The sequence below is a fragment of the Aquila chrysaetos genome, chromosome 5 (assembly GCF_900496995.4).
Source record: "Aquila chrysaetos chrysaetos chromosome 5, bAquChr1.4, whole genome shotgun sequence".
Classification (NCBI taxonomy): Eukaryota; Metazoa; Chordata; class Aves; order Accipitriformes; family Accipitridae; genus Aquila; species Aquila chrysaetos.
In genome coordinates, this window is record NC_044008.1 from 66,292,782 (window position 1) to 66,308,371 (window position 15,590).

Here is a 15,590-nt window from a genome sequence, read left to right on the forward strand (position 1 = left end):
GATAATGAAAATAATTATTTTGTGACATCCTTTTACTCAATTTCTCTGAAGCCATGGCGTCTTATTTTGACTTTAGGTACTACACGTTTACAGTAACCTCCAAGGCACTAATGAATGAAGATTCAGGAAAGTTACCGTACCTGTCTCCCAACATTCTCCTGGAAGGCAGCCTAAGTAAGGAACAGAGAACAAACATACCAAAACGAGTCAGGTTTGCTTTTTGATAAACACCAGATGATGAATTCAAAACACACAACAATATAAATGACCCATGGCTTTTCTTTTTTAAATAAAGTAAGCTTTGTCAGTAGAACAAGCCCACGGGGCTTTTTTGTTTCTGCGTCTCTATGTTCTGGTGTTCTTAAAGCTGTATGTTGCATGACAGCAGTTTAAGAATGCCAAGTTTATTAAACTAGTCACACCCACAAGAGTGCTTTTGAGTAGTGACACAAGGCTTCGCACTGGAATTGAAAGTTAATACCTGTAGACAACAGAAATTGAGACAGCTCACTTCTGTCTGACTACTTCAACATAATGTGCTAATAATAGGCAAAGTTTGATTCTTTGTCAATGAGAACTTCAGACAAAAAATTATTGAGAATGCAATACTTATTTGAAAGATACACATCTGAAAGCACGCTGAAACACTGAAATTATAAAACCTGAAGACAAAATTAATGTATGTTTCTTGTGTTTTGCATTACATAAACTCAAAGTCTTGCAAAACGCAACAAATACAACCATAAAGTTAATCTCTCTACTTGCATGGTATACAGAATAAAACCTACTTAGCTCCCTACTCCCTGCTTGAATTTTCTCCCTCTATCAAAAAAGCCAATTATTTTTTTGTTCCTTAAAAGGATATACAATAATAAGTATTAATAAAAACTTCTGTAAATTTTAACTCTTTTCAGAAAGGAGAGATCATCACTATCTGGACACTTCTCTTAAGAAGTATCGCTCCACCTACAACCACAGATCTCCAGCAATGGACAGCACTTGTCACCTGACAACTGATATTTAACATACAAGGGGAAGTCCCAATCTTTACTGAAAACGCCACAAGAATTTTGACACATAGAGCTTCTGTATTTCCTACATAAATACAGTACACATGTGGTAATCCACCTGTAAAAACAAAAGGTTAAGTTAGCTCACCAAGGTATCATACTTTACATATGGAGCAAGCACTCACAGAACACAGGTGAAGCAAGCCCTAATGAAGCCAGAGCCTCTTAGTGCATTTCTGAGGTTATGTCTGTTTAGGATAATGACTGCAGTTCCTGTAGACTTGCCCAGGCTAGTTCAGCTCCTGCTTGCAGTGTATATCCACTGCAGGACACGTAGCACAGGCTGACTCTAAACCGCTTACCCACCACCTTAGCAAGTTTTGGAGCCCACCTTAGCCTGCTTGCAGTTGCAGCCACGCTGCCAGCAGTGCCCCTGAGCTAACCAGTTTAGGATTGCCGCGGGTAGAACTGTATGGGCTATCCTCCGTGGTGGCGGCAGCGTAGATACACCCTTGGGCAACATATAAAGCAGCCTCCCAGAACAGGAACATAAGCTGCAGCAATGCCTTACACTTGTTCTTCATTGTATGCTGTAGCCCAGCTTCTGACATGATTTTTTTTCACTCCTTACCTCTCTACCAACATATGCTCCCAGCCAGGATTTGCCAGGACATCATTTCATGTCACCCTGCATCATTTATTTCTTTTTAACTTACATATTAGCTTTAGATCTCCTTTTATGCTATTGAGACCCTTTTACTCAGCATAGGGATGTTTCAGCAAGGATAATGCTCTCAACTATCATATCCAAGGGATTTAATAGTTTAATCACTGCATTACAATTTCCTGTAAAAATGTACTGCTCAGACAAGTGCCTTAATGATACAAAATCTGTAAAGCCTTTTTTTTGTTTGTTTTTTTGTTTTAAATCAGAAACTTCAATGTCCAAACAACATAAATCTGGTCTCAAACCACTGAAAGTTTTATTCTACTTACAATATATATTTATAGGCCCGGAACTGAAATATACTGTGGCAAAATCATTGGAAAAGATGTATAGGGGGCTATAGACAATGTTGCAGCAAAACAGTTATTGTACATGAAGATTTCACACCGTTTCTTTACTTAATGTAGGAATTTTAAAATTCCACTGCTAATATCACCATTTCATTTTTTAACTTAGAAGAACAATCATGAAGATCTAAGAAATAGTCCAGCAGCATGGCAAAAATACTTAGCATTCATCTGATGTATTCTAAACATCTAATTTACATGTTAATTTACATTTAATTGATTAGTTTATCTATTGAAAACATACAAATTTAACCACTACTTGCAAAGATAGATATTAGTATTGCCTTACTATAAATACATATGTCAATGATTTCAATTTAATAGCCTTGGAGAAAAATAATCAGTCTGTTATAGATTCTCATGCTTGTGTCATGAATTTACAATTCATGAAAGTATGAAGAGAAATACAGTAACTAGCAAAGTCCTCTACACATAGCTCGGTAGCTAGAAAATTTTCCAGTTGCAGACTAAAACTGTATAGTGACTTGTTTCACAGCGGTTTACTTAGGTTGAGGGAGGTTCGTATGTATCACCACCAACCTCTGTCAGCTTCAGCACTGTTGTTGTGCATTTAAAAAAAAAGCTAAAAGGTGCCTCTTCTGCAAATAAGTTTTCAGCCAATTATGGGGAAATTCACAATGAAAACCAAGATATTAAAAGAAAAACAGAAAAAGCCCTTAAAGGAATGTAAAAAACAGAACCCTAGAGTGTTTAGAGTTATATTTGGAAAATTTCACCACTGATTTAAGAAGGCTTTGTAGACAATGCACATTCCAGCTGTGACAATTTAAACACATTACTGTTCTAGGAGAACAGCATCTAATCCCAATTTTAGTAACAAAAATGTGATATGGTAAATTATTTTTCTTGGGTCTGAAGGAGTACGTTGAACAGAAGAAGTTACGAGGAAAACCATCCCCACAATATTATTCTGTTAAAGCTTTGTGAAAGAAAGTAAAATAGAAATACAAAAATAATTAAACATATTGTTCATCCAAATGAAAAGGCAATTTTCTAGAGCTTATTTCATGTTCACAGAATTCCCTCCTTGTTCCTTTAGAACTTTTTTAATGTTTCACAAAAGATTTTTCTTCATAATACTTAGGAGATTATTTTCAATAACTGAAAATGTTACTATTTCAATCACACTTTCAAACATCTGCAAATTCCTAAAAGATGCCAAATACTTCAATTGTTTTGTAATAATAATTTTTCATTTTTCATACAATCCCCTTCCGGAGATGGAAAACTTGGATGCAAAGATCTTAATTTAAAGATTCCATGATATCAGAACCAAGATGAACAACTAGCCTTGTAACCTGAGTACTTCACTTTCCCACAAAAACTGAAAACAATATTAAAAAAAAATTAAAACATTCTCTAAGTCATGATTTTAAAACATATCAACCAACCAAGAGGAAAAAAAAACCCCTCTCTTTAAGATGTCAGAGCTGAATGGAGCCCAATCCAAGATCACTTGTTCATGTGATTATTCGTTATAATAATTATTCATGAAAGAGTTGCAAAAGTCAGCTCAGAATGCTTTTGGAGCTTCAAAAGAACAGTCTTGTTTTATTCTCTCTAACCTCAGGGTTCAAAATATCTCTTTATGCTATTTTGTTTTATTGGGGCTCTGAATTATAATATATTGCAATAGATGGAAAATCTAGTAAAACATGTTGTTTATTTAAATATGTATTTAACTGTAGTAATGACTGGAAATAATTAGGACTCCCAAGTATTTTTCTTCGAAATTGTAGTAATGCCTAGTAAACACAATGTTTTTCTTTGCCTGCCTTTCTAAAGTAAGAAAAAAGGTTTCAGTACTTTCATAACTATCCATCAAAACAGCAATTCCAAATTTTGACCAGCTCTAAATTAGAATGTACTAATGAAAAAATTAATTTGACTGGAGATAACCTAATTGCAGAATGCTCAATAGCTTGGTTTAAAGTAGAAGAGGGAAATGAGAAGAAAATGTACTTTATTTTGTACTCATTTGAAATATGGAAGCACAATCTGCACTAAGCTTATAGCATTAGTAAATGTATCTGATTTAGCACCATATTTCATGGTCAAACTATCGGTTTATGTTTAAGCATAGAAACATAATGAAGATTACGTACGACTATTAGATCAAGCCACTAAAGATAAGAAATACATCTGTAGTGGCAATCATGTTAAAAAGAATTCTCCTCTTTATATATATTAGCGCTGATTCCTAGGACAATTCCTACAGAGCAAATAAATAACTCACTTTTCACCATCTATACTCCTTAATGTTTCGTGCAGTTCTCAGGAAAGCAAAGCTACCTTTGTTTTCCACTAAAGATTTTATTTTAATAAAGTGACTTAAATTAGCCAAGAATAGCAAATTCTAGTTTCTAAAGTTCAGGAGTTGAAGTTTGGGGGAAAGTAGCATTGTTCATATTAATTTAGTTGTACAGTATGCGAACATTATGTTATATCAGTACTCAGCAATCTACAGCATCTTAGCTTCCATGCTTTGGTTTTAACCTATTCAAAGTGATTTGTGATATGATTACACAAGCAACTGACTCACTTCCCCAGCAATTATGCTACAGCTTCATTCAACAGCTTAAAATCTCAAGCAGAGGGGTGGCTAGAAAAAAATAAGGATGCTATCCAGGTATCCCTGAGAAATCCTTCTTATGCTATAAACGCATTAGCTTTCAAATTTTCAGTCAAAAAATAAGATAGACCTGTTAATTAATTTCCATGTTGCAAAAACAGCTTTTTTTAAAAATTTTTTTTTTGCTTTAAATGCATTCACAGTGAAGTTTATTCTTAGGAATAAAGACACCCAGTTCTTTGACAGATATTGTTTGGTCCTGTGTTTGAGTTAATACAGTTATTGGGTGGGGGTTTTTACATCTGCATAAGATAATTTGTTTTATCTGTTGAAACAGGCAACTCATACTTTTTTTCTTTAAGAAAGCAAGTTCAATATATACAACACACTGACTTAAATTCTCAAAGATGTCCATTCTTTCTTCTTACCAAATTCTATAACCTCTCCTCCATAAATTCCCTTCTCTTAAGAACAATCACGCATTCTTTTCAATTCTCAACAGCATAAATACTTTCTACAGAAAGGTTCCACAGAATATATTTTGGTGTCAGTCCTATTAACTAGAAAAGAATACCTACCTAATGGATTTATCACTTTCTTTTAAAAATTCCCAGTCCTACGGAAAAGACTTTTATACAATAACTGAAAATATGTTTGAAGGAGAGAGATTATTCTAGAAATTTTCAATTTACCACAATTACAGAGTAAGAGTTGATGAACAATTAGAAAAATATAACTTCACAAAACTTACCAGCTTGGTGACTTGAAAAAGACACAGTGTTTGTATATTATGTATGACCCTTTTGTCTTTGATATTGTGACTTGAAAATGCTAACTAGCTCTTTCTTAGATACATTATCTTAACCATCATGACAACAACGCAGCATATTGTGAACTGTGGCCATAAATCAAGGTGTGGATCTGTGGATTATATAATTTAGAATCTAAATTCACACCATACTTCTAAGGATTTAAAAAAGCACTTTTTTGTTCACAACACAATATATTGCTTATATACTGTAGTTCTACATAGCTAAGTCTACAAATTACATTAAATGAAAACAAACAAAAGTAACAGAAACATATAAGCTAGAATGTGATAACTTACAGAAGCAGCTCTTCTGCAATTAACATCGCGATCAAATACTGCAGCAATAACCAATGCACTAAGGAAATAAAATATTGAGTATTAGTACCAAAAATATGAGAAGAAATGTGTAACATCATCATTTCAACATTTAGACTTCTAAGCAAAACACACAGCATTTCCTCTAAGGAGCTTATTATTTATAAATACAAGCCTAAACTAAAATTTGAGTTGAAATAACCACGTACTTCCTTGTTTCTCTAGTTTGCTGTGGACTTACCATAGCATAAAGAGACAACTACCATCCTACTGTGTCAAAGCAATTTAAGTATGCAAATATGTTTAGCTGCATAGAAAGTTTTTCTTTTTTAAGTATAGCAGGAGTTTAAAACTTGGACATAACTATCATCTCTAATGTGAGACTCATTCAGTGCAATTTTAAATTAAAACTTGGAAATACAGTTTCTCAATAGCCAAACGCACAGCAAATCTTATGTAGGGCTTATGCAAAACTGAAAGTTCAGCAATGGAAACTTGCAGCTATCTCTGCAAGAACAATCACAGCCTGTAAGTAACAAAAAACAGAAAACAATATGCAAATCCTGCTAAAAAGTGACTTGCTAGACAAATTGCAAAGCAGTTTTTTTAAAAGGTGACCTGTAGATACAGAGACATAATTATACGAAACTATTTCTTTGTGCATGAAGTCTGGTAACCCTGCACAGTTTAATTCTTCTACCTCAAAAGAACCGCTTTTAAAAGATGTGCTACACAACAGAAGAGAGAGAATATATCCCAGGACATGAAGTCTACAGCTTTAGAAATCCACCTCCAGCATTCAATTAACTTCAGTGACAAATAAACATCACTTCAGGAGAATCATTTAACCAGAAAATTATTCCTTTCAAACTCTGAAACTCTTCATTACATTATTTATTGACTCCAGGCAAAACAGGAAATAAATACTGGCTGAAAAGTAAATCCAAGATAGCTTTGCTTTAGCATAAAGATATTAATTACACTGATAATATCAAGCTTCCCTGGGTAGTGGCTATCAGTTTCCTACAGTGGAGAATACTGTGTTGTTAAAATTCACTGAAATGCATAACCAACGTTGCCTCTGTAATTTCAGTTTATCTCCATTAAGGAAAACGAGACAGAAAGCAAAAATGAAATGAAAATAAACTCCAATAAATTGTTCTAAAGACAGTTAATGCTTTCTTATTGCTACTTGCATGAGTAATTCCTCCCTCTGCCACAAAGACATTAGGTGATTATAAGACAAAACGCGGTCATCCATACGACAGCGATTGGAAGAACAAATGTTCAGGAAGCATTCCATTAAGTATCAGCATACATGGCTAACTGTTGAAAAAGTACTGGGTCAAATACATCATCTTCATACCATGTTTGCTAATTTTCTTCTCTGGCAAACTTAAAAATAATTTTAAAGGGACATTTAAGAAGTATATCATTTTAATTATATGAATAGCTCCCATAAGTCTTTTAATTATAGAAGAGAACATTCAAACCTAAGGAATTGGATGAAAATCGTCCTGGAAAGCAAAAAGAAGCAAATTTTTGCCTGATGTTTCTGATTATATGGACTATAAGGTAAAACATTATTTTGTCAGTTATGCAATATTTCAATATTGTTCTCTTCTGAGAAAACAGAAGGAAAAAAAAACCACCAAAAAAACCCTCAACAAGGCAGGAAGCTCAGAGTGTTGCCCTTACTGTGTCAAAGGTACCCTGAAGTTAAGCGTTACAGAGTATTTCAGAGGAGATGTGCTGGCTCAGAGCAAAATCCTTCCAAGTCATTGTCTTGTCTCTGACAGTGGCCCAAAAGGGACACTTAGGGATGAGTGTAAGGACACACATATTAAATATTAACATACTGATTTGAAAGATTATGCAGTCTTTTCAAACTGGAAATGTTAGATGACCGTCACTGGAGAATAAATACTGCTCTTTGAATTTCATAGTTAGACTTAAAATATGCTTTATTAAATATAATGGAAAACAGTTGCAGGTTATTATACACAACAAGAGTTCAGCTTATAATCAAATTGTACTTTTCCATTTTTTCTTATTCTTCTTTTACCTCAAGACAAACCTGTATAAGTAAAACCAGCAAAACAACATACTGTCTATGTGATGCCACCTGAGTTATTCAGTGCTGCAACTGAATACCATGTTTAAGAAAAAAAAAAAAAAAACCCAAAAAAACCCAACAACCAGGAATTTCGTCATTGCCCCTGTAGCCCCATTATATTCAAAAAACATACTGTAGTCACTGTTTTATGTTAATCCTTTTAATAGAAGTATTTTAAACTTATCAAACTACACAAATAATTTTTTCAAGTTAATTCCTATTTGAAAATGCAGACACAGTCTGCCGTAACACCAGGATTAGCAAGGAAGGCAACATGCCTAAGATGAAACATGTCTAAGGTGTCTTCACCTGTCTGCTTTGTCGTGGGAGTTTATGTGATACTCCACCAGGATTTCCTAACATAAAGAAACTGTTTATGTCAAACAAAGTGGGATTTTTTTTTTAAGCTAGTTAAAGAATCATGTCTTGACTTGCCTGAAATGTACCACACCTGACTACTAACAGGTAGAGCAAAGAATGTCTTTGCATCTTGCAGGCTCTATGAAACACCTTTTGTAGTTCCTTGAGGTATATTTAGCCTGTATGCACGACAAGCAGTTAAGTGTACAGTAAACACAAATGGACTTTAAAAAGCAAGTTGCAATTCTATCAGTCAACTAATAATTCTTCCTTTCTTCCCTATCCCTTCCCCTTTCCCCCCAGTACTCAATTAACTGGCTTCAGGGAAAGTTAAAAGGACTCAAAGTATGTTAGCTGCTCACTTCCTCAGCCCAACGCTGACCTCATTACCTTCCCCCGACAAGGCAGAAAGAATCAGAGAGCAGAGGCCGGCCAGGTGATGGACATCACAACACAAAAATATAATGTTACCCTCTCCTTATAAGCATCAGATGTACCAGACAAAAAAATCTGAATTTTCTTTATCACCTGTAGCAGGCACTTCTAGTCTATGCTAGTCACAAGCAGCACAAAGCTTATCCTTTTGCTAACCTCTGAGAATTTACTACTATTAATTCAAGCATACCACCCTGAAGCTGCAGGAAGAAAAAAAAATAAACCCTCAAACCTCTTGCCAATTTGGCACAAAACCAAAATTTCCTTCCTGAGCCCAAAAAAGGGAAAAGTCTAACTTAGGACAGAAAACTCTCCTCCCTACTATAGACTAGGTAAGGGAAGGCATAATAATCATCACAAGCAAAACAGTTTTGAACAATCCAAGCAAGTTAAAAAAAGGCGGAGAGACCAGAGTCAGACCTGAGTCTGTCGAGAGCTGCTGCTGCAAACAGCCCTTTTCACACCTCTTCAGTCGTGCCAGTACCCCAGCTGGAATGGCTACACAGTAAGCTGGATGATGAAAACAGATCCATGCTCAATTAATTTTTCTTTTGCTAGCTTTTTTTAAAAAACCAGAGAAGCTCCCCCATTCACTTTATGCCATGCAGCTATGCTATGCTCAACCGCAGGAGCAATGCAGATGAAGGAGCAAACAAAAGAGCCTGCTTCAGCCAGCACTGCTAGGGGAAAAGGCCCTTCAGACTACAGTCTCAGATTTAATTCCTCCTGTTTATCTAGGCAAGGAGAATGTCTGAAGAAAAGGAGAAATGCAGTGACCATTCCCACTTCTACACTGCATACTTTCACAGTCCCTCTAAGCCAGCTTACACTGAGCTCATACTTTCTGCTAGCCACCCAGCATCCTACACCATTCAGTGTGTTACTCCAATCCCAAAGTTTTGGGGTAAAACGAAGAAAATATAATAAATACACATGTGGAAAAGAACATTAAGAAAAATGCTTAGAACAGGAGTTATAAATGCTGCTTTTAAAAAAAAAGGAAAAAAAAGGTCTATGATGCCCCTGCAGGAAATAACTTCACACAAGTCCAAGACACAGTAGGCACACAACTCTCTTCTAAAGGTAACATTCAAATACATAAAAGAAGAAAGCTATTCTCAATATTTCATCATGGTACAAGATGTAGCTCAAAGCAATGCTTCAGATTTCCCCAATTCTGCAGGACAATCTTGCCCTGGAGCAAGCTACATCATTCATCCATAGCCACACCTTCCTTTTTTTTTTCCCCTCTTCAAAAACAACGCACCACCGCAGGGAAGACAAAGCCGCCTGCACTCCTACACTGTATGCACTATTTGTGTTAGTATTCTGCTGAACAGGAGATAGCAATTAGATCTTTCTAAATAACGATTTATTTATTGATTACCTACACCATCGAATGACAGATAAATGAAACTACATTCTGACTATGCAACAGTTCCAAATAATTAAGATAGCCAGCAACAACTTAATCACCATAATTGTGTAATAGAGTAGAAGTATGTTTTTCTTTTTATATTTGTTTAGGTTTTAAACAAAACAGCTCAGCTTGTTAGTGTGCACCTGCCACTTTACAGACAGTAACTTCCACACCCAAGGGGGCAAGAATCAAATTACCTGTATTTCCAAGTTGTTATACTATGTTTAACTTTCCTCATAGGTAAGCTTGAAAAGAGAGCATGCGTGTAGAGACTGGGAGAGAAAAAAGCTCGCTCAAGTAGTGCTTTTATAAAGATATGCTTGAATAGCAACTTCAAGACATGCATTTCAAAACATCGTAAGGTTATCCTGCAATAAAAGTGAAGTTTCATCTATTTTGCCAAGAATTTTCCTTTTGTGGTCCTGTAGTTTGAATAGATCAGGCAAGGTTTTAGGAACCAGTTTAACTAGACTTTAAAAAATAAATAAGCATATGTGAGTAAGTGTATCTTGTTGAAATATGGATAGGGAAAAAATACCGACATGTAAAATTACGAGCAAGTACTATTTGAACTACTCTCCAGCGAGTATTTCTACTAAGTGTTTTCTATCTTTTTTCTTCTTCTTTTTTTTTTCCCCTCTCCTTAAAAGAGGAGTGGTAAGGTCAGGAGGGAAAAGGGCTGATCTACGATCTACAGCAATCTAAGTTTGTAACTTCAATATTCTGACAATTTCATCACTTAATAACAGAACATTCATAAGAAAGCAGAGAAGAAACAGCTATTGCTGAATATGGAGACAGATATTTCTTTTAAAACATTGCCATAAATTTTACTAAAAAAATCTGATTTTATACAGTTTAAGGTGATTATTCACTAGTCAAAAGTGAAATGTTTATGTCCCTTGGCTACTGAAAACACAGAAAACAATGTCTTTCCATTACACGATGATACAACTTTGCAGGCAAGAAAAGGAAAAAAAGAAAACAACCCTCCACCAAATTACCCCTCTGCTTTAATTTGTAACTGCTGTACCACAGTCTGAATGGGGTGTGGGGCAGGACCCAGTTTAAGTAGCATACTTCTGCTGTATTTTCATACCCAAGTGAGTTTCCTGCAAGATACACTAACATGTGCCAAAGGCCATGACATGAAGTAGGAAGACATGAAGCAGCTCACAGTTTAAGTCAACAACTTCTAGTTACCACCAGTGCGTTTACTCTACCATGATGAGCGCCTTGCCTTTCGAGTCTGTGTAGCAACCAGCTACTTATGCTCCAAGTTCGGCATTATCTGTGTTCCTCCAGCCAATTAAACAGCAGTGTTAAAGACTGTGAATGAAGGATAAACCATTTGCAATTTCTAGCACCAAGATGAAGCAAACTCTTCAGGATTGCAATCACTCAGTACAATTTTTTAAGGAGGTAGTATTTTCCTTTCAGGTAAATGATTTATTATTTTTTTCTGTAAGAATCCAATAGCTTGTATTCTTATATAGGCAGCTGTTTTTGCTGTGTAATTCAGCTCACAATGGATATTATGTACTTTGTTTCAAGATGCTGAGTTCTGCATTTTTTACGGGTAGCAACAATTTGCTTGTGGCTAGAAGTATGACTCTTCTTTAAGTAAAACAGTGACACACCTAAGGCTAGATTTAAAAAAAAGCTGTATGTAATTATCGGCTTGCTGACACAATAGGTGAAACTGTGTGTCATACTTTATTTGAATATTTTTTTCACCGTTTCTCTTTGCAGTGGCAATTCTACCTTCAAGTGCTGATTATATTTAGAAAAGGTATGGCCAACATAACTACCAAGATTTTTAAGTAAAGCCTTAATACTTGCTAAAATACTGTGCAGATTTGTTAGAAAACTAAGCATATACAAACCACAACACCTTACAACTGATCATAAGCAATTTTCAGATTCCCCCTTGGCGTCCGCCCTGTGTCTCTCCACTCCACCAACTTACTCCAAACAACTGAGGTTGTCATAGCTGGCATAGCCACAGCATTAATTGGTATTACTACCATAGGTAGAAGGTATCAACTCTTTTCATTTGACACTTTCCTAAAAAGAAAAGCATTTGTTTCCAGAACAGTCTGAAAGCTAAAAGCCAGGAGCTTCTTCAGAAACATAACCTCCTTCATACCTGTCCACAAGTTCCCACTACCAGCTTTGTGACGGTAAAACAAAATACCACAAACCATGAAAAATCAAAATGGTGAGCTTGCACCTAACATATGGAGAACAACATTGTTTTGTGCCACGGTGGGGTAAAAGGAGTAAAAGAAATATATTGCTCAAAGCATCATGAGCAGAAGAAAAATACTCATAAACAGAACAGATCGGAATTCTGATAAATAGAAGGCTTACACACTCACACTTAGGCCTTTTTAAGTTTCACAAGGAACAAGCTTGCCAGACCTTAAAAGAAACCTTAAAGTTGTTCAACTAAGTCAGAGGATGGAAGCAGAGGATTTATTTCATAAGGCTGCTGACCAAATCTACAAAAAGGACCAGTTTCGAACCAGACTTTAGTATTGGTATGGCTACTCTCATCCTGAAGATTTGCTCGCAGTGAGAATATAAATGTATTCCTGCAAGTTAAAAGACAGCAGTAAGTAAATCTGCACAGCTGGTAACAGCCTGCTAGAAACATTTGTTAGCATTCTGGTCATGAGTGTCACTGTGTCTTCATTGCTACCATTACTTGTGCTGGTTAGATTAAAAATAGGAAATACAACCCAAGATGTAATCACATCATTATTTCACTGTGCAAACCCATCTTTAGGTACCTTTATTAAGAATTTCATACTATACATAATTTACCATGAACTCAGCTAGAAGGGAATTAAATATGACCCTTCAAAATAAAATATTTCTTTAATAACTTACTATGGCAAGTATCACTGTTTCCAGCATGCTTAACTGAAGCAGGTGTGTTCTGGAGCACCACACTCTCTGAAAGTCATCCAGAGACAGCGGATGGCATCATGTTCTAGCACAGCTTGGTGTTACAAGACTCCTCTCCTTTAGTATCTACACTATCGTACATGAAACATCATCAAAACATGAGGCTGCTTTATCAGAGAGACAAGGCTAAGATGTCTTAGAATTTTTTTTCTGCTCACTTCAGAGAAAAGACATGACAGCTTAAAAAAAAAAAAAAAAGAAGAAAAACAGTGTTTGGCCTGAAGAAATTTGACAGCAAGTTTTTAGACAGAAAGATTTTATCAAGGTCTCAAAAAAGCCCAGGAGCAAGTACCACACAGATAAGAGACACTGTTATGTGACCCTGCATGAAAGGACCAGCACTGGAAAGTGGGGATACAAGGATGAAGGAATAAAAATGGACACGTAGGGCTTACAGACTGTCCCAAAGAACTTTAAAAACAAGTTTTAAAGAGGACAGAAAAAATTACATATTCTTTGGGAACCTGCTGAGCTAAGTAAGCAATCCTGTGTTTCCAAAACAGGCTTTTTGGATGAGATTGAAATAGTTCTGTCAGCAATCTGGAAGCAAGGCAGCCTCTAGAAATTGAACCAAATATCCAGGACCACAAATCACTGTATAGTCCAAACTTTTTTTTTTTTCTTTTTAAAAAGATAATACTAAATGATTACCGATCAAAACCCCTCCAAAGGAGACAAAGATGCCTGAGTTGCTCCTATCAATGGTTGTACTAAAAGCCTGCCAAGAAACTGTTAGAAGCTACCTCTTTGTGTTTGCAGTGCAAATCACCCATTAAAGACACCTCAAAATGTCAGCCAGTGTGCTGCCAACAAAAAGACTAAATGGTAAAGAGAGAATCCCACAAGCAAATAGGAGGAAAAGCATGAGATGAAAGAAAAAAGGTAAAACCAATTTGTATCTGCAAAAATATCATCAGTATTAAGTGAAAAGCTGCACCAAGTTCTAGTCCACCATTGCAGTATCACAGGTTTTGATTTGGAAATCTTTGGAAAATTTTACTTTTGAAAGTCTTTTGAAACAGAAACCAAATCTTCTTAAACTTCCTCAATCTGTTTGCTGAGCTAACAATAAAGCAGGTCATTAAGCAGACAACAGATAGACTGCCCCCCACCTCCCAACACTCTCCTAATTTCTCTGAATCTTCTTACATTGCATTTCTTTGGATTTTTCTTTGGTTTTCTTATGACAGATAAACAGAAGGAAATGAAGTCATCACACTTTATAAGGAAATATTTAAATGCATTTCAATCCAAAAAGTTAAACTGCATCATACCACAACAGGAAGAAATTTTAGACTTCAACAACTACACAGAAAGCCAACAGTACTGTTTATGTCATCGTCATCCCACCTATATTCAATGCTTTAACTTTAAGATATTCAGCATATCTGTTAGCATGAATCAGTGAACTTTATTAAAAATTGTCATAGAGAAACAAAAATATCCATTCCTTGGCAAACAAAATCCAGAGATGAATTCATTTCATTCATGTTACATGGGACACACCGGCTACTTTTTAACCATGAAGGTATTTCCCCTAAATAGATGTATCACTTTTGGTCAATATGTAATTTTAAGTTTCTTAAAGATAGAGCATTAGACTTGTAGATCATTAACTTCTAGAAGATACAGAATTAGACTATTAGATTAACTTCTAGCTCCTTCCTCATTTTGAATAGATTTTAAAAATTAACTGTAAATAGCTCAGTTTCTTATTGCCACAACTTACCTTGAAATCTGACTAATAAATGGTATCAGTTCTGCAGGATCGTAAGCACGAGCAAAGGCCCAGCAAACATAGCATGCTGCATCTCTCACGTTGGAACCCACGCTGCATGCCCCCCTCTTCTCGTCATATGTCAGCGCTTTCAAAATGACAGGAACAACTGTTAAATTAAAAAAAAGTACAAAAGCAACAATTAGGACCATACAGTGAACCAAAAAAAAGGTGTAAGAGCATTCAGTGATAATTAGAGAAAAGACACAGGGTGGAGTTGTGTGTTCTGAAAGAAAAGAAAGCATGGGTCTTAATGTGTGCTAATTTTGAAGTTGATTAGAAAGAGCTGGGGTTTTTTAATACACTATTTTGCTTCTTTGTCAGTAGCAGTTTGGTTTTTTATTTCCTTCACATATAATTCAATGATAATTAAAGGAAGTGGGTTACATGAGAAGTAACATTGATATCCTTTATCACTCAGTGATAGATGTTCAAAGCCAAAGTAATTATAAAATGCAAAATTTTAAAGTGTCCACTTTTGAAAGTACTGGACTTTTAAGTATTACAGCAGCATCTATGACTATAAAAAAAATTTCTTCAGAAATACAGTATTGTAACTACCATAAAATAAAAGAATTAGTATCCATCTATTAGCAGGCAATATTTGTCATGGTAGAAGTCCTATGACAAGTTCTTCTTAATTAACAATGCTTGTGAATCATCAGCATACCAATCTTGAAAGGGACTTAAGCACAGTTTTTGTATA

At 35.5% G+C, this 15,590-nt stretch overlaps 1 protein-coding gene across 4 annotated transcripts in view; it reads right to left on the reverse strand.

Moving 5' to 3' along the window:
* TBCD (tubulin folding cofactor D) overlaps positions 1-15,590 on the reverse strand; it is a 131,501-nt gene that overhangs the window by 61,520 nt on the left and 54,391 nt on the right. For all 4 annotated transcript variants that reach the window (XM_030013158.1, XM_030013155.2, XM_030013157.2 and 1 more), the window contains exons 15-17: positions 14,837-14,993; positions 5,786-5,843; positions 141-170 (exon numbers count right to left, since the gene is read on the reverse strand). In XM_030013158.1, the coding sequence (XP_029869018.1) occupies positions 141-170; positions 5,786-5,843; positions 14,837-14,993 (245 nt within the window). The remainder of the gene's footprint in view (positions 1-140; positions 171-5,785; positions 5,844-14,836; positions 14,994-15,590) is intronic.